Source organism: Saimiri boliviensis, chromosome 1, assembly GCF_048565385.1.
Source record: "Saimiri boliviensis isolate mSaiBol1 chromosome 1, mSaiBol1.pri, whole genome shotgun sequence".
Lineage (NCBI taxonomy): Eukaryota > Metazoa > Chordata > Mammalia > Primates > Cebidae > Saimiri > Saimiri boliviensis.
In genome coordinates, this window is record NC_133449.1 from 167,980,639 (window position 1) to 168,006,501 (window position 25,863).

The window sequence follows — 25,863 nt, forward strand, 5'->3', positions numbered from 1 at the left end:
GGGGCCAGATAAATGGCCTCAGGGGGCCGCATGCGGCCCGCGGGCCGTAGTTTGGGGACGCCTGCTGTAGATTCTAGATCATTTTATGAGTGCCATAAAAATTATTTGTCTTGCTACATTAGTAATTTTTTTCCTTTTTCTTCCCACTCCTATTTTAAAGATTTGGCCCTGTGTATGTATTTTTGCTTATTTTCTTGATGGTGGAATTTGACCTTCATAACAGTGAAGACAAATTAATAAGTATAGTGTTATTCAAATATGAATAGGTTTTTTATCCAGAGCTTAATCCCAATGGATTACATATGTTTAGTCCTATTGGCATGTTAAACAGATATGATCTATGAACTATATGGATATGGATTACAGATGAAATCATCTATGATGTTGAGTGTAAGAGATCACAATAATGTAAGACTCTTCAGCCTTTTAGAATGGCTCATGACTATAATCCCAGCACTTTGGGAGGCCAAGGCAGGAGGATTGCTTGAGGCCAGGAGTTCAAGACCAGCTTGGGGCAACATAACAATAATCTATCTCTGGGAAAATAAAAATTAAGGCCGGGCGTGGTGGCTCACGCCTGTAATTCCAGCACTTTGGGAGGCAGAGCCCGATGAATCACGAGTTCAGGAGATCGAGACCACCCTGGCTAACATGGTGAAAACCTGTTTCTAATAATATAAGAAATTAGCTGGGCATGGTGGCATGTGCCTATAATCCCAGCCACTCTGGAGGCTGAGGCAGGAGAATTGCTTGAACCTGCGAGGCAGAGATAGCAGTTATCCGAGATCACACCGCTGCACTTCAGCCTGGCAACAAAGCAAAACCCCATCTCAAAAAAAGAAAAAATAAAAATTTAAAAAATTAGCAGGGCATGGTGACATTTGCCTGTAGTCCAGCTACTCAGGTGGCTGAGGTGGGAGGATCACTTGAGCCCAGGAGTTTGAGGCTTCAGTGAGCCAGGGTTGTGCCACTGTACTCCAGTCTGGGCAGTAGAGTGAGATAGGTCTCTTTTAAAAAATTTTTTTAAAAAGGCTGGGCACAGTAGCTCATACCTGTAATCCCAGCACTTTGGGAGACTAAGGTGGGTGGATCATGAGGTCAGGAGTTCAAGACAAGCCTCAGCAATAAGGTAAAACCCTGTCTCTACTAAAAATACAAAAAATTAGCTGGGCCTGGTGGCACATGCCTGTAGTTTCAGCTACTCTGGAGGCTGAAGGTGAACAATCACTTCATCCTGGGAGGCAGTGGTTTCAGTGAGCCAAAATTGTGCCTCTGCACTCTAGTCTGGGTGACAGATTGAGACTCTGTCTCAAAAAAAAAAAAAAAAAAAAAAATTGTGTGTGTGTGTATATATATATATATATATTTTTTTTTTTTTTTTAATTTACTTATTTTATTTATTTACTTGATATAAGGAAAAATCCAGGAGGGTCTGGGTACAGTGGCTCATGCTTGTTATCTCAACACTTTTGGAGGCTGAGGTGAGGGGATCACTTGAGTATGGGAGTTCAAGATCAGCCTGGGCAACATGACAATATCCCATCTCTACAGAAAATAAAAAAAATAGCTGGGTGTGGTGGCGTGTGCCTATAGTGTCAGCTACTTGGGCGGCTGAGACAGGGTCATTTGAGCCTGGGAGCTGGAGGTTCCAGTGAGCTGAGGTTGCAACCTTTACTCCAGTCTGGGGGACAGGAGTGAAACCCTGTCTCTCTCTCTCTCTCTCTCTCTCTCTCTGTCTCTCTCTCTCTCTCTCTCTCTCTTTTTTAACTCTGTCTCTAAGTAAATAAAAATAAAAATCCAAGAGAGCAGAGTACAAGCTGTGGCAGCATTGGGAGTTATGGCAGGACAAAGTTTAAAAAGTTTTTTTCACTCTTTGACAGAGTATTGGTTGAAATGATTGATGCCAAAACTGTAACCAAAGGAGGCATTATGCTTCCAGAATAATCTCAAGGAAAAGTATTGCAAGCAACAGTAGTGTTGACAGTTGATGAATTGAGCTCTAAAGGAAAGGGTCAAGAAATTTCACCAGTTAGTGAGAATGTTAGAGATACAGTTCTAGAATATAGGGGCACCAAAGTAGTTCTAGATGGCACCAAAGTATTTATTTAGTATTATTTAGAGATGACAACATTCTTGGAAAGTATGTAGACCGAAATAAATCACTATTGAAATGATATCAATGTGAAGCTGTCCATTCCACTGAAGTTCTGATAGCTTTCATCGTTTAATTTCCATGTCTCTCTTTTATAATAAACAAATAATATAATTAATGATAGAAGTAAAATCCAAATGCTGTCCAGGCACGGTGGCTCACACCTGTAATCCCAGCACTTTGGGAGGCCGAGGTGGGTGGATCACTTGAGGTCAGGAGTTCGAAACCAGCCTGTCCAACATGGCGAAACCCTGTCTCTACTTAAAATACAAAATTAGCCGGGCATGGTGGTGCATGCCTGTAATCCCAGCAACTCGGGAGGCTGAGGCAGGAGAATTGCTTGAACCTGGGAGGTGGAGGTTGTAGTGAGCCAAGATTGTGCCACTGCACTCCAGCCTGGGCAACAAGAGCAAAATTCCATCTCAGAAAAAGTAAATAAATAAATCAAATGCTGGCATTGTCCAGAAAAAACTTACAGGTGTGTTTATAATTGTTATAAAGGTGAACTGCTGAAACTTGTTCAGTGAAATATTTTGATTCGATTTGAATTAATGCTTCAATTTTATATTAGAAATTCACACACACAAGTTAAAATAGAAAAACTGCAAATACCTGTTTTCTGTCCCATTTTTCTACTTATAGTCTTATATGTAGTTACCTTTTGACCCCATGGGGAATATATATATATCTAACATAGGGAGCTACAAATAACAGAAAAAAAATAGTTTTTTTTGGACAATGAAATGTTTCTTGATCTTAAGCACATTCTCCACGTAACTGGCATGCTAGCTGGATGTCTTTTGGCATACTTGTTACATATTTGGCATGAGTAGCACAAAAGTTGATGTCTTCATAAAGGCGCATCAGATAGGCTTCACTTGCCTCCTGTGAAGCACCAATAGCTGGAAGTGAAGATTTGTTTTGAAGTATGAGCAACTTCTTGCATCAGATGCTGGAAAGGAAGTTTGCTAATCAGAAGTTCAGTGGCCTTCTCATGAGATCTGTTTTCACAGAGTACCACAGTACCAGACCTGTATTAATGAGGTATCTTCATTCTTCCATTAAAGGGTATACTCTTGTGAGTGACTTCTGTAGCCAGTTGCTTCATGGGTGCTTTACCACTGGGTTAATTTGCTGGTAATCTGCCTTGTACTAGTCATGATCTAGAGACCTCCTTACTTATCCCCCTTCTCAGCAAGCTAGAGGTAGCACAGGCATTAGAGATGAGGGCACCACTGTGGCAGGCAGTGGCTGAGGACACTTAAATATAGTGCTTTCTTATTATTATCTTACCTAAATCTCACAACCTTGAGCAGGGATGCAGGTACAATTAATACTCTTATAATCACAAATTTAAATAACATAAAATAATTAAGTAGAAGAACAGGTCCTTTCACCAGTTGGTCATCTTTTAGTCTAACAGTGTTTTTTAACCTTGTTATTGGGGTTTGTTAATTCTAGTTATCAATGTTTTATTTATTCTGATTATATTTATGATTAAAAATAGAGTGAGACTCATGTGTATGCGTGTGTGTGTGTGTGTGTGTGTGTGTGTGTCTTAGTCTCAGTCTCTTGTTTTTAACTTTTTTTTGGAAACAGGGTCTTGCTGTGTTGCCTGGGCAGGACTTGAACTCCTGGGCTCAAACCGTCTTCCCACCTCAGCCTCCTGAGTAGCTGGGACTACAGGTGCCCGCTTTTGTTTGTTCAAACAGCACTTAAGGGTCCTTTTTTTTTTTTTGAGACGGAGTTTCGCTCTTGTTACCCAGGCTGGAGTGCAATGGCACGATCCCGGCTCACCGCAACCTCCGCCTCCTGGGTTCAGGCAATTCTCCTGCCTCAGCCTCCTGAGTAGCTGGGATTACAGGCACGCACCACCATGCCCAGCTAATTTTTTTTGTCTTTTTAGTAGAGACGGGGTTTCACCATGTTGACCAGGATGGTCTCGATCTCTTGACCTTGTGATCCACCCGCCTCGGCCTCCCAAAGTGCTGGGATTACAGGCTTGAGCCACCGCGCCCAGCCAAGGGTCCTTTTATAGGACTTCTCTTGAAGATAACTCTCTCCAGTTTTAGTGGCCCAGAATGGCTTTCTCCTTGGCTTACTCAATCCAGTAAATGGTTAGCAGAAAATAATATAAGTGTTTCTAAGTACTAGTGAGGGATAATCTAAGGAAGGGAGCCTCAGCAATTCCTATCCTTTACCTTTAACTCCTGATCAACAAGGTGCTATTTTTGGGTTCAGGTCCCACTGAGCAACAAACCAACCATACGGATTAGTTTGATATTAAGGAGGCTGGAAAGAACTTTAGGACTTGGACTGACATCCTGGTGGACATGAGTTACCTGGTTTAGATTGTTCAACTGTAACTCCAGTGACAACTTCCCTTAGGTTGCTCAGATCATAGTATGAATATTAAGTGTGCTAAGTAGTAGCTTGCTTGTAAGTAAGAACTCTGGCTTTTGATCTCTCATGCTGTATTTAGTAGCATGAGAATATGGAACAAGCACCACTTTCTGCATTTGGAAGAGATTTATTTATTGAACAAGATAATTACTTACTGGAATTATCCCTAGAGCTTGTAATCAAGCTTGGGCTTTCAGCTAATATTTTTTTTAAATTTTACTCCTTTTTTTTTTTTCCTTTTTCCTCTTTAACCTGTCCTTTATGTTAGTTGAGATGATGTTTTTATTTCTTTAATGAGAGCCAGTAATCTACAGACCTACACAAGAGTTCTTAGAAATTTTTTCTCGTTGTTAAAACCAAGCTTTCCTGGGTCGGGTGCGGTGGCTTACTCCTGTAATCCCAGCACTTTGGGAGGCCGAGGCGGGTGGATCACGAGGTCGAGAGATCGAGACCATCCTGGTCAACATGGTGAAACCCCGTCTCTACTAAAAATACAAAAAATTAGCTGGGCATGGTGGCGCGTGTCTGTAATCCCAGCTACTCAGGAGGCTGAGGCAGGAGAATTGCCTGAACCCGGGAGGCGGAGGTTGCGGTGAGCTGAGATCGCACCATTGCACTCCAGCCTGGGTAACAAGAGCGAAACTCCGTCTCAAAAAAAAACAAAAACAAAAACAAAAAACAAAACAAAAAAAAAACAGGCTTTCCTAATTCTAAGTATTTTTTTTTTTTTTTTTGAGACGGAGTTTCGCTCTTGTTACCCAGGCTGAAGTGCAATGGCGCGATCTCGGCTCACCGCAACCTCCGCCTCCCGGGTTCAGGCAATTCTCTTGCCTCAGCCTCCTGAGTAGCTGGGATTACAGGCACGTGCCACCATGCCCAGCTAATTTTTTGTATTTTTAGTAGAGACGGGGTTTCACCATGTTGACCAGGATGGTCTCGATCTCTCGACCTCGTGATCCACCCGCCTCGGCCTCCCAAAGTGCTGGGATTACAGGCTTGAGCCACCGCGCCCGGCTCCTAATTCTAAGTATTATCTACCTTGACTTTACTGTTTTGCCCCCCGTATAACAGCATTATAAAAGGAGTCATACCTGTAATCCCAGCACTTTAGGAGCCTGAGGTGGATAGATCATCTAAGGTCCGGAGTTCGAGACCTGGCTAAATGTGGCAAAACCCTGTCTGTACTAAAAATACAAAAAATAGCCATGTGTGGTGGCACACACCTGTAGTCCCAGCTACTTGGAAGGCTGAGGCAGGAGAATTGCTTGAACCCGGAAAGCAGAGGTTGCAGTGAGCCAAGATTGTGCCACCGCACTCCAGCCTGGGCTACAGAGTGAGACTCTGTCTCAAAAAAAAAAAAAGGAGTATATTATATGTAATTGTCTTGAAGAAATGATTTATTCTGTTAGGTAAAGAAATAACTGTTTAAAGGTAGAACTGTGAACCCTTGTCAATAAGTTTGTCTCCCTGAAAGTTTCAAGAAGCTTTAGCCCAAATACTTTGGTTTTTTGTTGTTGTTGTTGTTGTTTTTGTTGAGAGTCTCACTCTGTTGCTTAGGCTCAAGTGCAGTGGCGCAATCGTGGCTTACTACCACTTTCACTTCTCAGGCTCAAAGAGTCCTCTCACCACAGCCTCTCAAAGTATTGGGATTACAGGCGTGAGTCACCACACCTGCCTCCAAATATTTTTCAATGAGCACCTTATTAATGTTCTAGGTCATGCTAGTCATTTTCTTGTGTTTTTTTTTTTTTTTTTTGAGACGGAGTTTCGCTCTTGTTACCCAGGCTGGAGTGCAATGGCGCGATCTCGGCTCACCACAACCTCCGCCTCCTGGGTTCAGGCAATTCTCCTGCCTCAGCCTCCTGAGTAGCTGGGATTACAGGCACGTGCCACCATGCCCAGCTAATTTTTTGTATTTTTTTAGTAGAGACGGGGTTTCACCATGTTGACCAGGATGGTCTCGATCTCTCGACCTCGTGATCCACCCGCCTCGGCCTCCCAAAGTGCTGGGATTACAGGCTTGAGCCACCGCGCCCGGCCATTTTCTTGTTTCTTTCTTTTTTTTTTTGAGACGGAGTTTCGCTCTTGTTACCCAGGCTGGAGTGCAATGGCGTGATCTTGGCTCACCTCAACCTCCGCCTCCTGGGTTCAGGCAATTCTCCTGCCTCAGCCTCCTGAGTAGCTGGGATTACAGGCACGCGCCACCATGCCCAGCTGATTTTTTGTATTTTTGGTAGAGACGGGATTTCACCATGTTGACCAGGATGGTCTCGATCTCTTGACCTCGTGATCCACCCGCCTCGGCCTCCCAAAGTGCTGGGATTACAGGCTTGAGCCACCACGCCCGGCTTCTTGTTTCTTTAGACTGTTGATTTAGGTTCCTCATCTTGCTAATACTCATGATCATATTATTTATAAATTTGGATTACAAGGGGAGTGATATGTTACTATGGTATAGATACAATGTGGATATTGTTACATAGTGACCCTTTTCTTGTTATTTTTCAGTGTTCCATTGGCAAGCTACAATAATGGGACCAGTAAGTATTCAGATTAATTTCAGAATAAACAGTTTATGTAGTTTACTCATTTTAATCCCACTTTTCTTGTCATCAACAGAATGACAGTCCCTATCAGGGTGGAGTATTTTTCTTGACAATTCATTTCCCAACAGATTACCCCTTCAAACCACCTAAGGTAATTGGAATGTGGCAGTTGTTTTTAATCTATTTTCTACAATACTAATAAACTAGTTTACAAAGTTTCCTTTCTTTCTGTAGGTTGCATTTACAACAAGAATTTATCATCCAAATATAAACAGTAATGGCAGCATTTGTCTTGATATTCTGCGGTCACAGTGGTCTCCAGCACTAACTATTTCAAAAGGTAACAATGGGTATTTGATATCAAGATAAAGGATAAAGCAACCGTGTCTTTTTGTCTTTTTTAAGTTATTTAGTTTTGAAAAGAATACTCATGTTTCTTTGAAGAAGAGGTGGCAATTCTTACTCTGAAATGGACCTCGAGAACTGGAAAAGAGTTGGATTTTTCAAGCAAAAGTATTCCTTGGTGTGGTGACTAGTCTGTCAGTTGTGCTACTCAAGCATAGTTAGAAGATGGACACTGGTATGAATGTTTTTGTTTTTGTTTCTTGAGACAGAGTCTCGCTGTTGTCGCCCAGGCCGGAGTGCAGTGGTGTGATCTCAGCTCACTTGCAACCTCTGCTTTCTGGGTTCAAGCAGTTCTCCTGCCTCAGCCTCCCAAGTAGCTGGGATTACAGGTGCCTGCCACTACTGCCAGCTAATTTTTATGTTTTTAGTAGAGATGGGTTTTGTCATATTGGCCAGGCTGGTCTCGAACGCCTGACCTCATGATCTGCCTGCCTCAGCCTCCCAAAGTGCTGGGATTACAGGTGTGAGCCACAGCGCCCAACCAAATAATCTAGAAATTTATTAAGGAAAACAAAAATGAAAGTTTGTGGCCAGTCATGGTGGCTCATGCATGTAATCCCAGCACTTTGGGAGGCCGAGGTGGGTGGATCATTTGAGGTCAGGAATTCCAGACCATGGTCAACATGATGAAACCCTGTCTCTACTAAAAATACAAAATTGGGGCCGGGCGCGGTGGCTCAAGCCTGTAATCCCAGCACTTTGGGAGGCCGAGGTGGGTGGAGGATCACGAGGTCGAGAGATCGAGACCATCCTGGTCAACATGGTGAAACCCCGTCTCTACTAAAAATACTAAAAATTAGCTGGGCATGGTGGCGTGTGCCTGTAATCCCAGCTACTCAGGAGGCTGAGGCAGGAGAATTGCCTGAACCCAGGAGGCGGAGGTTGCGGTGAGCCGAGATCGCGCCATTGCACTCCAGCCTGGGCAACAAGAGTGAAACTCCGTCTCAAAAAAAAAAAAAAAATACAAAATTAGCTGGACATGGTGGCACGTACCTGTAATTCCAGCTACTTGGGAGGCTGAGGCAGGAGAATCTCTTGAACCTGGGAGGCGGAGTTTGCAGTGAGCCAAAATCATGTCACTGCACTCCAGCCTGGGCGAAAGGGTGAGACGTGAGACTCTGTCTCAAAAAAAAAGAATATTTATCAGTTCTCACCACTCTGTTCTGGAAGGTAATAAAAGAAAAGAGCTCACAGGATGTACTTTTCTGAAAATGAAATCAGTTGTTTAAGAGAAAAATCAAATATGGTAATGGGTTAATATGTGTAAAATATGAAGTATAAAAGTCAGGAAAAAATTCAGATCCCAATAGATGAATGGACACGGGAACCAAGGATTAAAGAAGTAAATGTTAAGTTCCCATTTTTCATCTTTTTAATTAACAGAGATCTTTTAAAAAGAATATGAAATGCTAACGAGGTACATTGAAATGAACACTCATATACTTCAAGTAGAAGTATAGATTTGTAGAGCCCAGTCTGCCATTATGTATTTAGAGACTTCTATGTCTATGCCCATTCGTCTATGCCCATTCACCGAATAATTCTGGTTTCATTTATTTATTCTAAGAAAACAATCCCAAATGCTGAAAAAGCTTTGTATCCAAGTACATTTGTGAGAGAGTGAATTAATTCTGGAAATGAGAAATTACTTACAGTAGAGGAAGAAATAAATTGGTTCTAGCATATGCATTTAAAAGAGTATTGATCCTGGCTAGGGATGGTGGCCAATGCCTGTAATCCCAGCACTTTGTGAGGCTGAGGTGGCAGATTACTTGAGGCCAGGAGTTCAAGACCAGCTTGGCCAACGTGGCAAAATCCTGTCTTTACTAAAAATACAAAAATTAGCCAGGTGTGATGACGTGCGCCTGTAGTCCCAGCAATGCAGGAGGCTGAGGCAGGAGAATCACTTGAACACAGGAGACAAAGGTTGCAGTGAGCCAAGATGGTACCACTGCACTCCACCGTGGGTGACAGAGGGAGACTCTCTCTCAAAAAAAAGAATATTGATCCTTACAAATATTGTGAAAATAGGAAAGTACTGTGTTTGAAAAAAGCAGAAAAGAGTTATATAGAGCAAGAGTTATATAGAAAAGTATGTTAATTGGCCAGAAATTGACAAGCAATGTTAGTTTGGTATTTGTGTGGTGAAATATGGTGTGAAATTGTTGTTGTTGTTGTTGAGATGAAGTTTCATTCTTGTTGCCCAGGCCAGAATGCAGTGATGCAATCTCAGCTCACTGCAAACTTGGCCTCCCAAGTTCAAGTGATTCTCCTGCCTTAGCCTCACATGTAGCTGTGATTACAAGTGCCCACCTCCATATCAAGCTAATTTTTGTATTTTTAGTAGAGATGGGGTTTCACCATGTCGGCCTGGCTGGTCTTGAACTCCTGATCTCAGGTGATCTGCCTGCCCGACCTCAGGTGATCCTCTTGCTTTGGCCTCCCAAAGTGCCGGGATTATAGGCCTGAGCCACTACACCTGACCACAAATTAATTTTTTAAAGCAAACAAAACTGTGAGACATTAATTTAAAATTTCTAGAGTCCTAAGCAGAAATAAAAACAGAATGCCAGAGAACCACATTTTTTAAAGTTGTAATGAAATAGTTTTTTAGAGAAGTATCTTATTTTCTTTTCATGGTCTCCCTTACAATTCAGGAGCTACTTGAGAATGTGTTTGTGGACCTGTTTTTATAATTGCCTGGCCTGGTGAAGTTCCTATTGGTTGCACTTCCTTTACCCAGTAGCAATAGAGATAAAAATCTAGTAATGGGACCAAGAGAAGTGGAATTCTGTAAGAGGTGTGTGTTTGGTGGGGTGGGGTATTCAAGGCAAAAGATAGCTGAAATTATTGCCATATCTCTTTTTGTTTTTCCCCTTCTCTTGCTTAGCCTTGATTTTTTTTTTTCAGCTATTGTAAATGAGGGTTGTTACAAGTTTGATTTGTTAGGTTCTCTCTAGCTGGATAGCTATCCTTTAAATAATTGCAATGCCATTTTGTTGAATTTGATTGTATTAACTGTCTTAAGTTTAAGGTTTTTCTTTGTTGTTTTTTTATCCTTTTGAGACAGACTCTCGCTGTGTTGCCCAGACTGGAGTGTAGTGGTGCAATCTTGGCTCACTGCAACATCTGCCTCCCGGGTTCAAGCGATTCTTCTGCCTCAGCCTCTCCAAAGTAGCTGGGACTATAGGTGCATGCCACCATGCCTGGCTAATTTTTTGTATTTTTAGTAGAGACGGGGTTTCACTATGTTAGCCAGGATGGTCTCAATCTCCTGACCTCGTGATCCACCCACCTGGGCCTCACAAAGGTTTAAGGTTTTAATGAGTCTCTTTTGTAAATGGAATGTATGTTCAAGTAGTTTTATGAAACACCTTAATCCTGTGTGATATTATTTCTTTAACATATAGTCTGTCTTCAAGGACAGAAATTTTGACCCAGTATTCCCTCTACTTTGAAGATGCGTGATGGGAACCTAAATATAAAAAAAAAGGAAGTAAATAAGTGTGCCATAAAGCCATTTGATTGTATGTTTTTAGAGTGAATGTAACTGTGGGTTATAACACTAGTGAAAATGATTAATACTGTCCAGGCAACACGGCTTATGCCTGTAATCCACCTTGGAAGGCTGAGGAGGGTGGATCACTTGAGGTCAGTTCAAGAACAGCCTGGCCAACATGGTGAAACCCCATTTCTACCAGTAATAAAGAAATCAGCTGGGCATGGTGGTGTGTGTCTGTAGTCCCAACTACTCAGGAGGCTGAGGCACGAGAATCGCTTGAACCCAGGAGGCAGAGTTTGCAGTGAGCCAAGACCATGCCACTGCACTGTAGCCTGGACAACAGAGCAAGACTCTGTCCCCGCCCCCCCACCAAAAAAAAAGCAGTACTGATGAAGAATACATATAGGTAAGGCCGGGCACGGTGGCTCAAGCCTGTAATCCCAGCACTTTGGGAGGCCGAGGCGGGTGGATCACGAGGTCGACAGATCGAGACCCTCCTGGTCAACATGGTGAAACCCCATCTCTACTAAAAATACAAAAAATTAGTTGGGCATGGTGGCACGTGCCTGTAATCCCAGCTACTCAGGAGGCTGAGGCAGGAGAATTGCCTGAACCCAGGAGGCGGAGGTTGCGGTGAGCCGAGATCATGCCATTGCACTCCAGCCTGGGTAACAAGAGCAAAACTCCGTCTCAAAAAAAAAGAATATATGTAGGTAAAAGTTTAGTGAAGAGACTATACAGTTTATATAAGTAAGGGTTATTCTCTTTACAGAAGAGGAAGGTATATATGTATCAGTCCATTCTTGCACTGCTATAAAGAAATACCTGAGACAGGATAATTTATAAGGAAAAGAGGTTTAATTGGCTCACAGTTTCAGGGGCTATCTAGGAAGTATGGTGGCATCTGCTTCTGGGAAGGCCTCAGGGAGCTTTTACTCATGGCAGAAGACAGAGTTAGAACCACCTGTCTCACATGGCAGGAGCAGGACCAAGAGAGAGATAGGAGGAGGTGCCACACGCTATTAAACAACCAGATCTAGGCCGGGCACGTGGCTCACGCCTGTAATCCCAGCACTTTGGGAGGCTGAGGCAGGTGGATCACGAAGTCAAGAGATCGAGACCATCCTGGTCAACATGGTGAAACCCCGTCTCTACTAAAAATACAAAAAATCAGCTGCGTATGGTGGCGCGTGCCTGTAATCCCAGCTACTCAGGAGGTTGAGGCAGGAGAATTGCCTGAACCCAGGAGGCAGAGGTTGTGGTGAGCCGAGATCGCGCCATTGCACTCCAGCCTGGGTAACAAGAGCGAAACTCCATCTCAAAAAAAAAAAAAAAAAGTATCCTTTAAAGTTGACTTACTAGAATAACAAGAAGAATGAGTTAAAAGGAACATTCAAAAATTTCTAACTCTTTGTTGTCATTTCCAGGAAATACATGAAGTTTTTCCTAATTGATGTTAGAATGTTCTGTGCTTGAAGAGGGCTTCAGGTTGTGACACCTGACAATGGGAAAATGTTTTTGAAATGCCAGCTGCCAGAATTGTGGGCAACAGGAATGAAGAGTCAGAAAACATCTTTCCCGATTTAAAAAAAAAAAAAGCCAGCTTTTCATATTCTCTCTGTCTCTCTCTCTCTCTCTCTCTCTCTCTCTCTCTCTCTCTCTCTCTTTTTTGAGTCAGAATCTCGCTCAGTTGCCCAGGCTGGAGTATAGTGGTGCAATCTTGGCTCACTGCAACCTCTGCCTCCCGGGTTCAAGCAGGTCTTCCTGCTTTAGCCTCCCAAGTAGCTGGGATTACAGATGCCCACCACCATGCCCAGCTAATTTTTTTGTTTTGTTTTGTTTTTTGAAATGGAGTCTCACTCTGTCCCCAGGCTGGAGTACGGTAACACCATCTCGGCTCACTGCAACCTCCGCCTCCTGGGTTCAAGTGGTTCTCTTGCCTCAGCCTCCTGAGTAGCTGGGATTACAGGCATGTACTACCATGCCCAGCTAATTTTTGTATTTTTAGCAGAGATGGGGTTTCACCATCTTGGCCAGGATGGTCTTGATATCTTGACCTCGTCATCCACCTACCGCAGCCTCCCAAAGTGCTGGGATTATAGGCATGTGCCACCATGCCTGGCCAATTTTTTGTATTTTTAGTAGAGACAGGATTTTGGCATGTTGCCCAGGCTGGTCTCGAACTCCTAACCTCACGTGATCTGCCTACCTTGGCCTCCCAAAGTGCTGGGATTACAGGTGTGAGCCACTGCGCCCCACCCATATACTCTTAAGACAAGGAAATAGCATTTTTGTTACCAAACTGAATGATAAAGGGCATGTGAACTTTTTTTTTACTTCTCAGAAGCCCTTGATCTCTATAGGATAGATTTGATAGAAAAATGAGTGAATTTTTTCCCTGCTGAATTTATGTGTTGGGAGGAAAGTGGGCTCAGTTATTATCTCTTTGTACAGAATGTTAGAGAAAAGTAAGATAGCTTGAGCTCTATTAGCATTAGTATAGAGGATTTAAATTTATTTTATTGTGTCTGAGGCTACTGAACTTAATATAATCAGTGACCTTATGCCCTCCTTTGCATTCAGTAGGGAATGCATAAGTAATGATAGATACGGCAAAGTGTGGTAGTTCACACCTGTAATCCCAGCACTTCAGGAGACTGAGGCTATTGAATCACTTGAGCCTAGGAGATCAAGACTAGCCTGGCCAACATGGTGAAACCCAATCTCTACAAGAAAAAAAAAATTAGCTGGACATGGTGATGCTTACCTTTAGTCTCACCTGGAGAGTGAGGTGAGAGGATGACTTTTCACCTGTAATCCCAGGTACTTGGGAGGCTGAGGCATGAGAATTGCTCGAACCCAGGAGGCAGAGGTTGCAGTGAGCCAAGGTTGCATCACTGTACTCAAGCCTAGGTGACAGATTGAGACCCCTTCTCTAAGTAAATAAATAATAAATAAATAAATATTTTAGAACATAAGTTAATGACAGATTTGAACAAAGGAAATTACACTATTGAGATTTGTCTGCTACATCCCAGGTTGTCACCGAGGAAATGGCTTAGATGAGATTCTAAATCGTCACTGAAGAGAATTTGAGACATTCATAGAAGTATGTTGTATTCTCTGTAATGAGTGTATGGCCATCCCCATTTGGGGGCAAGTGTTTGCATTTATGTTCTTGATTTAAATGAAAGTGTTTTCAACTGAAAATGAAACAAAACAATTATCTGAATGTGATGCCTGCCACTGAAGAACAGTGATTGTTGGATTTTATGGCTGTCATTTTTGCTAAGAATATTCAGCAGCGTGGCTGTCTTTTTTTTTTTTTTTTTTTTTTTTTTTGAGACAGGATCTCACTCTGTCACCCGGGTTGGAGTGCAGTGGTGCAAACACAGCTCAATGCTGCCTTGACCTCCTGGGTGTAAGTGATCCTCTCACCTCAGCCTCCTAAGCAGCTGGGACCACAGGAATGTGTCACCACATCTGGTTTTTTTAATTTATTATTTTTTGTAGAGACAGAATCTCACTAGAATGGTCTCAGACTCCTGGCCTGAAGCATTTCTTCTGCCATGGCCTCCCAAAGTGCCAGGATCACAGGAGTGAGCCATTGCACTTGGCCTGTCTTTGGAATTTTGAAAGCCATTTATTCTTGAAAATTGGTTTCTAAAAATTGTACTTTATGAGATCTGAAAAATGTTCTTGGTCTAGGATTTAGACCAAGTTCTAATTCTATTCTAATTACTAGTCAGGGACATTGAACAGGTCACTGCACCTGTCTGGGCCAGCTCCCTTGTGAGTTTAGGCATATAGTCATATCAACTCTTACATCATGGGATTATTGTGAGACTTTGCACAAAGGGGCTTATATTCATATCTGGGAGACCAAGGTGCCATGTAACATTAATTTTCTATTTGTTTACATTTTTACTTTTTAATGACCTAACCTGAAGTCTATTTAAGCTTCTTAAAATCTGTGTTGATTACTGTCAATATAAAGTTAAGTAAAACTTAGAAAGCTGCTAGGCATTACAGTATAAATTCTTAGAATTTTCTCATGTTTTGGCGTCTCGTGTGTCTCTCAGCCCTTTGCTTTTATCCTCTACTAATTTATACAAATTGTTTTCATTCTAGTACTCTTGTCCATCTGTTCTCTGTTGTGTGATCCCAATCCAGATGATCCTTTAGTGCCTGAGATTGCTCGGATCTACAAAACAGATAGAGAAAAGTAAGTATGGCTTCAAGATGGAAAGTTATCTGTGGTGGGATGGAGATGTTTGTCACAAATCTTTCTTAAGGGCTGAATATGGGCCAGATACTTAAAATGAAGTCCTACTATACTTATATTCCTAATATAAATTTTTATATTCCTAATATAAAGAGGAATATATGCATTGAGTATCATAAGTAGACAATGCCGGCCAGGTCCAGTGGCTCACTCCTGTAATCCCAGCATTTTGGGAGGCTGAGACAGGCGGATCACAAGGTCAGAAGATCAAGACTGTCCTGGCCAACATGGTGAAACCCTGTCTCTACTTGAAATACAAAAAAATTAGCTGGGCATGGTGGTGCATGCCTGTAGTCCCAGCTACTCGAGAGGCAGAGGCAGGAGAATTGCTTGAACCCAAGAGGCAGAAATTGCAGTGAGCTGAGATCATGCCACTGCACTACAGCCTGGGCGACAGTGCAAGACTCTGTCTCAAATTAAATAAATAAATAAATAAATAAATAAATAAATAAGTAGATGATGCCAGTCTTACCCCTGATTGTTTCATAAGATTCCCCTTGTCTACAAAAAACTTTTTTTTTTTTTTTTGAGACGGAATTTCGCTCTTGTTACCCAGGCTGGAGTGCAATGGCGCGACCTCGGCTCACCGCAACCTCCGCCTCCTGGATTCAGGCAATTCTCCTGCCTCAGCCTCCTAAGTAGCTGGGATTATAGGCACGCACCACCATGCCCAGCTAATTTTTTTTGTATTTTTAGTAGAGACGGGGTTTCACCATGTTGACCAGGTTGGTCTCGATCTCTCGACCTCGTGATCCACCTGCCTCGGCCTCCCAAAGTGCTGGGATTACAGGCTTGAGCCACCGCGCCCGGCCGACTTTTTTTTTTTTTAAATTATTATTATTACTATTTTTTTTTGAGACAGAGTTTTGCTCTTGTTACCCAGGCTGGAGTGCAATGGCGTGATCTCGGCTCACCGCAACCTCCGCCTCCTGGGTTCAGGCAATTCTCCTGTATCAACCTCCTGAGTAGCTGGGATTACAGGCATGCGCCACCATGCCCAGCTAATTTTTTGTAGTTTTTTGTAGAGGCAGGGTTTCACCATGTTGACCAGGATGGTCTTGATCTCTTGACCTCGTGATCCACCCGCCTCGGCCTCCCAAAGTGCTGGGATTACAGGCTTGAGCCACCGCTCCCAGCCTTAATTATTATTTTTTTAGAGACAGGGTTTCACTGTATTAGCCAGGATGGTCTTGATCTCCTGATCTTGTGATCTGCCTTCCTCGGCCTCCCAAAGTGCTGGGATTACAGGCATGAGCCACTGCACCCAGCCCTAAAAAAGTTTTTTTTTTTTTCTTTTTTTTTCTGAGACAGGGTCTCACTCTGCCACCCAGGCTGGAGGGCTATGGTGTGATCTACGCTCATCGCAACTTTGGCCTCCTGGGTTCGAGCAATTCTTGTGCCTCAGTCTCCTGCGTAGCTGGTGTTACAGGCACAGGCCATCACGCCAGGCTCTTTTTTTTTTTTTTTTTTTTTTTAATTTTTAATAGAGATAGGTTTCAATATGTTGGCTAGGCTGGTTTCGAACTTCGAACCTCAAATGATATGCCCACCTAGGCCTCCCAGAGTGCTGGGATTACAGGCGTGAACCGCTGTGCCCATACAAAAGCTTTTCTGTGGTATATTTTTCAACAGCTTAATGCCTTATGCTTGTCTTTTGATACATAAAGCATTTTTCTTCAAGTGCCCATTTGCCTCTCATAGGTATTTGTGAATTAGTTCGAAAAGAGAATTGATTTTCTACTATTTGACATAATCTAAAGGAAGAAAAAAAATAAATGCTATTAGACATGAAAGCCCTGAATTTCTTTTAAAAACAAAATTTGGGCCGGGTGCGGTGGCTCAAGCCTGTAATCCCAGCACTTTGGGAGGCCGAGGCGGGTGGATCACGAGGTCGAGAGATCAAGACCATCCTGGTCAACATGGTGAAACCCCGTCTCTACTAAAAATACAAAAATTAGCTGGGCATGGTGGCGCGTGCCTTTAATCCCAGCTACTCAGGAGGCTGAGGCAGGAGAATTGCCTGAGCCCAGGAGGCGGAGGTTGCGGTGAGCCGAGATTGTGCCATTGCACTCCAGCCTGGGTAACAAGAACGAAACTCCGTCTCAAAAAAAAAAAAAAAAAAAAAAAAAATTTGATGTAGGATTTGGATATTTTAGAATTGTACTATGAATTATTGAACAGTGGTCAAGATATCAAAAGAGATAGTAGCTAAAAGTGTTTTAGTAGCACTTTTTCTTTTCTTTTTCTTTTTTTTTTTTGAGATGTAGTCTTGCTATGTTGCCTACACTGGTCTCAAAACCCTGGGCTCAAGCAGTCCTCCTTCCTCAGCCTCTGAGTAGCTAGGCTTATAAGCATATACCACCATGCCTAGCACTAATAACATCTGTTGTTTTATGTACTATTCAGTGAAATTATAGGAGGAACTAGATAGGAGAGGTTGGATAGTTTTTTGTTTGTTTTTTTGTTTTTCAATTAAAATAGAGGGCGAATCACAAGGTCAGGAGTTTGAGACCAGCCTGTGCAACATGATGAAACCTGTCTCTACTAAAAATACAAAAATTAGCCAGGTGTGGTTGCTGGCACCTGTAATCCTAGCTACTCAGGAGGCTGAGGCAAGAGAATTTCTTAAACCCGGGAGGCAGAGGTTGCAGTGAGCCAAAATCACACCACTGCACTCCAGCCTGGGTGACAGAGCAAGACTCCATCTCCAAAAGAAAAAAATAAAGTTAAAATAGAAAGGATTTAAGAATTACTTGAATTCTAATGGATTAGAGAGGCAGGGATACATTTTTGTTTTTAATTGAGCTAACACTGGGAATGGGGGGTTCTAACAGCTGTTGGTTCTTGCGTTTTCCTATTTGTGAATTTATTCACAATTTTATTATTATTTTTATTTTTTATTTTTTATTTTTTTTTTGAGACGGAGTTTCGCTCTTGTTACCCAGGCTGGAGTGCAATGGCACGATCTTGGCTCACCGCAACCTCCGCCTCCTGGGCTCAGGCAATTCTCCTGCCTCAGCCTCCTGAGTAGCTGGGATTATAGGCATGCGCCACCATGCCCAGCTAGTTTTTTGTATTTTTAGTAGAGACGGGGTTTCACCATGTTGACCAGGATGGTCTCGATCTCTCGACCTCGTGATCCACCCGCCTCAGCCTCCCAAAGTGCTGGGATTACAGGCTTGAGCCACTGCGCCCAGCTATTATTATTTTTAATTGGAGTCTCACTCTTGTCGCCCAGGCTGGAGTGCAATGGCGTGATCTTGGCTCACTGCAACTTCCACCTCCCGGGTTCAAGCGATTTTCCTGCCTCAGCTTCCCAAGTAGCTGGGATTTACAGGTGCCCGCCACCAAGCCCAGTTAATTTTTTTTTTTTAAGTAGAGGCGGGGTTTTCACCATGTTCGCCAGGTTGGTCTTGAACTCCTGACATCAAGTGATCACTTCGCCTTGGCCTCCCAAAGTGCTAGGATTACAGGCATGAGCCACTGTGCCTGGCCTGTTCACAAATTTTTTTTTTTTATTATTACAGAACGGTTTTGTTCAGCATCTAGAATTATGGGCCTGAATACTTAACAGAAGGCATTTCCCAAGTCATCATGGAGTAATGTTGTACACGAGCAGAACTTTCCCAAACCGTCCAGCACCCTCCCAACCTACCCTCCCACCACCCCACCACCCCCCGCTTTTTTTTGTTTGTTTGTTTTTAAGAGACAGGGTCTTACTCTTCCACCCAGACTGGAATGCAGTGGCACAATCATGGCTCACTGCAGTGTCAAACTCATGGGCCCAAGTGATCCTCCCACCTGAGCCTCCCCGGTAGCTGAGACTGCTAGTACATGCCACTATACCTGGCTAATTTGTTTTATTTTTTTGTAGAGATAGGATCTCACTATGTTGCCCAGGTTGTTCTCTAACTCCTGGCCTCAAGCAGTTCTCCCACCTCAGCCTCCCAGAATGTTAGGGTTATAGGCATGAGCCACCATGTGAGGCCAGCACCCCCACCCCTACGTTCCCCTTTTTATTTTTTGAAGCAGGGCTTTTGCTGTGTTGCCCAGACTGTAATGTAGTGGCACAAGCACAGCTCATTGCAACCTTAACCTCCCAGGCTCAAGCAGTCCTCCAATCTGAGTTTCCCAAGTAACTGGGACCACAGGCACCAGCCATCACATCCAGCTAAATTTTTTTTTTAATTTTTATTTTTTAGACAGTCTTGCTCAACCGCCCAGGTGGAGTGTGGTAGCACAGTGTTGTCTCACTGCAACCTCTGCCTCCCAGGCTCAAGTGACTTTCGTGCCTCAGCCTCCTGAGTAGCTGGGACTACAGGTGCACACCACCGTGCCTGGCTAAGTTTTGTTTTTAGTAGAAATGGGGTTTTGCCATGTGGGCCAGGCTGGTCTCGAACTCTTGACCTCAAGTTAATCAAGCCACCTTGGCCTCCCATAGTTCTGGGATTACAGGCGTGAGCCACTGCGCTGAGTTACCAGCTAATTTTTAAATCTTTTGTAGCAATTGAGTCTCCCTCTGTTGCCCAGGCTCAGTATCCCTTTTTTCTTTTTTTTTGATTGTAATAGATATGAGGTCTTGCTGTTTTGTCCAGGCTGGTCTTGAACTCCTGGCCTCAAGCAGTCCTCCTACCTTGGCCTCCCAGGGTGCCAGGATTATAGGTATGAGCTTCCACACTTGACCTGACCTTACCTTTCATTCTTTTTTTTGTAGCATTCCTCCCCACTTTTTTTTTGAGACGGAATCTTTCTCTGTTGCCCAGGCTAGAGTGCAGTGGCGCAATCTCTGCTTCCCAGGTTCAAGCCATTCTCCTGCCTCAGCTACCCGAGTAGCTGGGATTACAGGCGCACGCCACCACACCTGGGTAATTTTTTTTTTTTTGTACTTTTAGTAGAGATGGGCTTTCACCATGTTGGCCATGCTGGTCTCAAACTCCTGGCCTCAGGTGATCCACCAGCCTTGGACTCCCAAATTGCTGGGATTGCAGGCATGAGCCATCGTGCCTAGTCCAGCATCCCTTTTTTAGTAGGAGAATTATAGAACCATTTGCTCTGCTTACTTTATCAAATGCTCTTCTGAAACAATAAACCCATTCCTTTTGTTAACCAAATTGTTGAAGTAAGTTCTGCCAGAACCAGTTGTTTTATTGATTGAAGGGAAAGATTTTTTTTTCTTTTTTCTTTTTTTAATAAAGCCAGGGTTTCATTCTGTTGGCCAGGCTGGTCTTGAACTCCTAACCTCAGGTGATCCACCCGCCTCGGCCTCCCAAAGTGCTGAGATTACAGGCGTGAGCCACCACGCCCAGCCTCCCCTTTCTTGAGACAGAGTCTGTCTCTGTTGCCCTGGCTGGAGTGCAGTGTTGCAATCTCAGCTCACTGCAACCTCTGCCTCTTAAGCTCAAATGATCTTCCCACCTCGGCCTCACAAGAAGCTGGGACTACAGGCATGTACCAGCCAGCACACCCTGCTAATTTTTGTATTTTTGGTAGAGACAGGGTTTCATCATGTTGCCCAGGCTGGTCTCAAACCCCTGGGCTCAAGTGATCCACCGACCTCCACCTCCCAAAGTGCTGGGATTATAGGTGTGAGGCACTGCGCCCAGTCTTAGGTCAGTTTAATCATTGTTAGTATATGAGTTCAAGAACTATAAAATTTAGAATCATATCATTTCAAGAACTTTTAATTAAATGGAGTTGAGGTCTTCCATAGAAATAGGCCAATCAACTAGAGAATAAGATATATGCCAGCAAATACTAAAATTTAATCAGAATCCTCTGTAAGTAGCAATTAAAGGAGATGTTCACATTTTACAACTTCTTCCATTATCATTGAATTAATGCTTATTAGAAATTTTGGATAGAAAGGGGCCTTTCCTTGAATGTCTTATAATTTCCTCAAGTTACTAGATGGGATAATGAATGGAATCTGTTGCCTACTGACTCCACACCTATGTTAAGCCAAGCTTCTCTTTGTGTGTACAGGTACAACAGAATAGCTCGGGAATGGACTCAGAAGTATGCGATGTAATTAAAGAAATTATTGGATAACCTCTACAAATACAGATAGGGGAACTCTGAAAGAGAAAAGTCCTTTTGATTTCCATTTGACTGCTTTCTATGAGCCCACGCCTCATCTTCCCCTGTGCACATGTTTACCTGATACAGCAGTGCTGCGTGTTGTACATACTTGGAACAACAAACTAGAAATACTGTACTTCTGTACCAACATTGCCTCCTAGCAGAGAAGTGTGTGTGTGACAAGCCAGTTCTACAGGCATTACCTAGGTGTGAGACTAAAAGCTTTCCTTATTGACTTAAATTTGGATAACAGCAAGGTGTGAGGGGGGTGGTGGGTATTATGGTGTGTGCTTGGATGGGAAAGAAAAAGCTCCACTCACCTGTAGGAGATTATTTTTAAGTGGAATCCATTTAAACTCAAAACAGTTATGAAAAGCAAGGTGAAGAACATGAAGCTGTGTCTGTATTCATTTTATTCCGAAGGAGCTACGTCTTAGGTGAAAGTTATGACCAACCAGATTAAACTCTACCCACATCCTGCATTTTAAGGTCTAAGTTTAACTGGTCAACATTTAAATGGATTGGAGCTATTAGTACATCAAGTGTAATGGGCTTTGTTCCCAACTCTTTTACATCTCCCTACCCCTTCAACCTTTGGCCTTTCAGCCCTTCTTTCTCTCTTCCATATTCTTTGGTTTGTATGTGGTTTCTCAGTTAATACATAGCTAATAGCTCTTATTTTTCTTATGTTTTTAACTGCTTAGGTCTATTTGGATGTAAGGGTGAAAATTCATTTGATGGAAATACTTGTGTATATTTAAAGACCCAGTTGCTCCTCTGGAGCTTGTACGTTCAAGAATGATTAATCTGTGTAATAAACTGATTACTACAGTCATTACATACAATTTTGTGTGAATAGGCTTTCTGATTTTTAAGAAGTTTGTGTAGCTGAGATTAGTGGTGGATTTTCTCCCATCCCTGAAATGTTCATTTATACTGGTTGCATTTTAAAATCATGAAACAATTCCAGTAACATAGTAAAAAGGATATCCTAAGAGTAATTTTATTAAACAAGATAGAGGCATAAGCTTAAGAGCATTTCCATGAAACTTGACACATGCAGCATTCCAGGAACATGACAGTTACATTCAATAAGAAATTTGCTTTATGAATGAAACTAAGCTGCATTTCACCAAAATCTTGTGACATTCCCTTGGTACATAGTACATAAAACACAAAGGCATTGCTAGTTGGTAAGTTAAGCCTCTGTGATTGTAATTATAAAAGAGCAACATTGACTAAACCTGGGAAACAAGAGCACAATCTTGTTTTGGAGAGTCTGCATAATTACTTTGCACTAACATTTGCAGGATGATCATCCAATTTTAAATTGTACTGTATGTGGCTTTTTGAAGTCTTCCATTGACTCTAGTAAAATGTAGCTTGAAACCTGTAAACAGCTGTGTTTGCCAGAAACATCATTCATGTGAACTAGGCAAGTTACCTTTTTTTTTTTTTTTTTTTGAGACGGAGTTTCGCTCTTGTTACCCAGGCTGGAGTGCAATGGCGCGATCTCGGCTCACCGCAGCCTCCGCCTCCTGGGTTCAGGCAATTCTCCTGCCTCAGCCTCCTGAGTAGCTGGGATTACAGGCACGCACCACCATGCCCAGCTATTTTTTTTGTATTTTTAGTAGAGACGGGGTTTCACCATGTTGACCAGGATGGTCTCGATCTCTTGACCTTGTGATCCACCCGCCTCGGCCTCCCAAAGTGCTGGGATTACAGGCTTGAGCCACCGCGCCCGGCCACCTTTTTTTTTTTTTTTTTTTTTTTTAATTCTTTTCCCAGTCTAATTGTCAACTAGGCCAACCTGAAAGCCATGGCTGATGCTCTAGCCATCAGTTTCTTTAAAATGCATCTTTACACTCTTGCACAAAAATTGAGGAATAAATGTCCACTGCTTTTGGTTTTAAACTTGTTCACCTTGCCTTATCTCTCACTGTCACTGCTCCTCCACCTTGGAACTTGTGTGATAAAACCCAGAAACTCCTGTGGGGAAAGGAGTTAGAATTTGGCTTAAGCCTAAAATCACCCTGTATTCTAAGTATTAATGAGCAATTGGGAATTCATCAGTTTTTTGTTTTTAGTTTTTTTTTTTAGAGAGACAGGGTCTTATTCTCTTGCCTAAGCTGGAGTGCAGTCAGAGGCATGATGACAGCTCACTGCAGCCTTGACCTTCTGGGCTCAGGCAGTCCCCCTGCCTCAACCTCCCAAATAGCTGGGACTTATGGCTACTTGGCACATGCCACCACACCTGGCTAATTTTTAATTTTTTTTTAGAGACGGGGGTTTCTTTGTGTTGCCCAAGCTGGTCCTGAACTCCTGGGCTCAAGCAGTCCTCTTGCCTCGGCCTCCCAAAGAGGTGGGACTACAGGCATGAGCCACAATACCCAGCCTACCATCAATTACTGGCTCGCTATTAACTATATACTGTTGACTGTGGGTCAGTTGCACAGATTTTAAAGCTCATTCTATATTTGCCTGTCATTTTAGCAGCCAGCTTATTACCATTTATTAGGTCATAATACGGATGTTTTCACAAGAGTGTTCTTAGGTATTTTTAAGTGCCAAATAAAAGCCATCATCCTGGTGTGCAAGTGCCAAATGAAAGGGTTTGGATGGTCACAAACAACATTAGGCCCTTGAATGCAGTTTTGTCTTGCCCATTTGAATATGAAGCTTGTTTGGCCCAGTCTGTGTGTATGTGCCTGGCCAGAATGAAAGCCCAGTTGGGGAAGCCACTTTTCCCACTCACCAAAAAAAAAAAAAAAGGAAAAAATAGTCCCTCGGGGTGGTTTTTGTCTGGGACCACATTGCCCTTCACAGCAGTTTCTATGGCTTTGTCATAAGTAAAAACCAGTCTGCAACAAGCAGCCTTGATTATCTTGGAAAAGTTACAGGAGAACATCAAGTGTATGGTTTCCTTTTGCTTCTTCATATAGAGTACTTTGTCACGTTAAAGCTGGAGCAGTGTCTTTTGGTAAAACAAAGTCACTTCAGATACTTACATGCTTTGTTATTGGCCAGTCGTGGAAGATAGCATTATCCTGGGACTAGTATAAAGACTTGGAAGGGGCCGGGCGCGGTGGCTCAAGCCTGTAATCCCAGCACTTTGGGAGGCCGAGGCGGGTGGATCACGAGGTCGAGAGATCGAGACCATCCTGGTCAACATGGTGAAACCCCGTCTCTACTAAAAATACAAAAAACTAGCTGGGCGTGGTGGCGCGTGCCTGTAATCCCAGCTACTCAGGAGGCTGAGGCAGGAGAATTGCCTGAACCCAGGAGGCGGAGGTTGCGGTGAGCCGAGATCGCGCCATTGCACTCCAGCCTGGGTAACAAGAGTGAAACTCCATCTCAAAAAAAAAAAAAAAAAAAAAGACTTGGAAGGAGGGCTGTAGGAGTGGGGAGGAAGAAGTTAGGAAGGCCTGTGGAGAGAAGGAAAAGGTTGTCAGAGAGTTTCTCTACACTAACCTAGCAATAGAGGCATTCTTTTTCTACTTCCAAGTGCTAAAATACTCTACTTTCTATATTTTTTCCTCTTTGCCTCAGCAAGTTATTTTGAGTCCTGTGTACCTTGTCAGGGGGAATGGATTATTGCTAAGTTATGATTGGAATGCATATAAACTGTCCCTTGTCTATAATTAAGATGAAACTCAGGCTTTGTCTCAGTGTGCTACATGGCACCCCGTAACTACCCAGCGTAAGTTTTTAAGAAAGGAACTCTTCCATTCCTAGGTCTTCCAGATTATAAACACATCTCCTTCCTTCCAAATCAGAAGTATGCATCTTTTATTACCTCCTACAGAAAGCTGTCACTAGTGTTAGGAATCCATCTCCTTTTAATTTCCTCATTTTCCCTTTATGAAACTATTTCAAATGATGGATTATTTTGGTGAGTGTGATATTAGGCAGGAGAAAGCAGGTTTTTTGTTGTGGTTCTCACTCTGTCGCCCAGGCTGGAGTACAGTGGTGCAATCTTGGCTCACTGCAACCTCCACCTCTTGAGTTCAAGTGATTTTCCTGCCTCAGCCTTCTGAGTAGCTGGGATTACAGGCACATGCCACTATTCCTGGCTAATTGTTGTATTTTTAGTAGGGACGGAGTTTCACCATGTTGGCCAGGCTGGTCTTGAACTCCTGACCTCAGGTGATCTGCCAACCTCTGCTTCCCAAAGTGCTGGAATTATAGGCATGAGCCACTGCTCATGGCCAAGAAAGCAGATTTTTAATATGAAAATAACTGAAGGTAGCAAACTATTTGCACTATACATCCAAAAAGAGAAAATAGGCTTATTTTGGGGCGCTCCTGGAGCTGGTCGCTTTCCCTTTTCTACCTTTCCCTCTCTTCCCCCTTTTCTCCCCTTTTGCTTTTCTTTTTTCTTTTCTCTCTTTCCTTCCCCCTTTTTTTTCTTTTTCTTTTTCTTTTTTTTTTTTTTTTTTAAGCTCAATCAGCCCACCTCGGCCTCCTAAAGTGCTGGGATTACAGGCATGAG

General features: G+C 42.9%; 1 protein-coding gene across 2 annotated transcripts in view; it reads left to right on the forward strand.

Moving 5' to 3' along the window:
• The window catches only part of UBE2D2 (ubiquitin conjugating enzyme E2 D2), a 74,146-nt gene extending 51,930 nt beyond the window's left edge, over positions 1 to 22,216 (forward strand). For both annotated transcript variants that reach the window (XM_039468319.2, XM_074380190.1), the window contains 5 exons: positions 7,064 to 7,095; positions 7,175 to 7,252; positions 7,336 to 7,441; positions 15,140 to 15,233; positions 21,276 to 22,216. In XM_039468319.2, coding sequence (XP_039324253.1) covers positions 7,064 to 7,095; positions 7,175 to 7,252; positions 7,336 to 7,441; positions 15,140 to 15,233; positions 21,276 to 21,321 — 356 coding nt within the window. In that variant the 3' untranslated portion in view covers positions 21,322 to 22,216. The remainder of the gene's footprint in view (positions 1 to 7,063; positions 7,096 to 7,174; positions 7,253 to 7,335; positions 7,442 to 15,139; positions 15,234 to 21,275) is intronic.
• Positions 22,217 to 25,863: the final 3,647 nt, after the last annotated feature.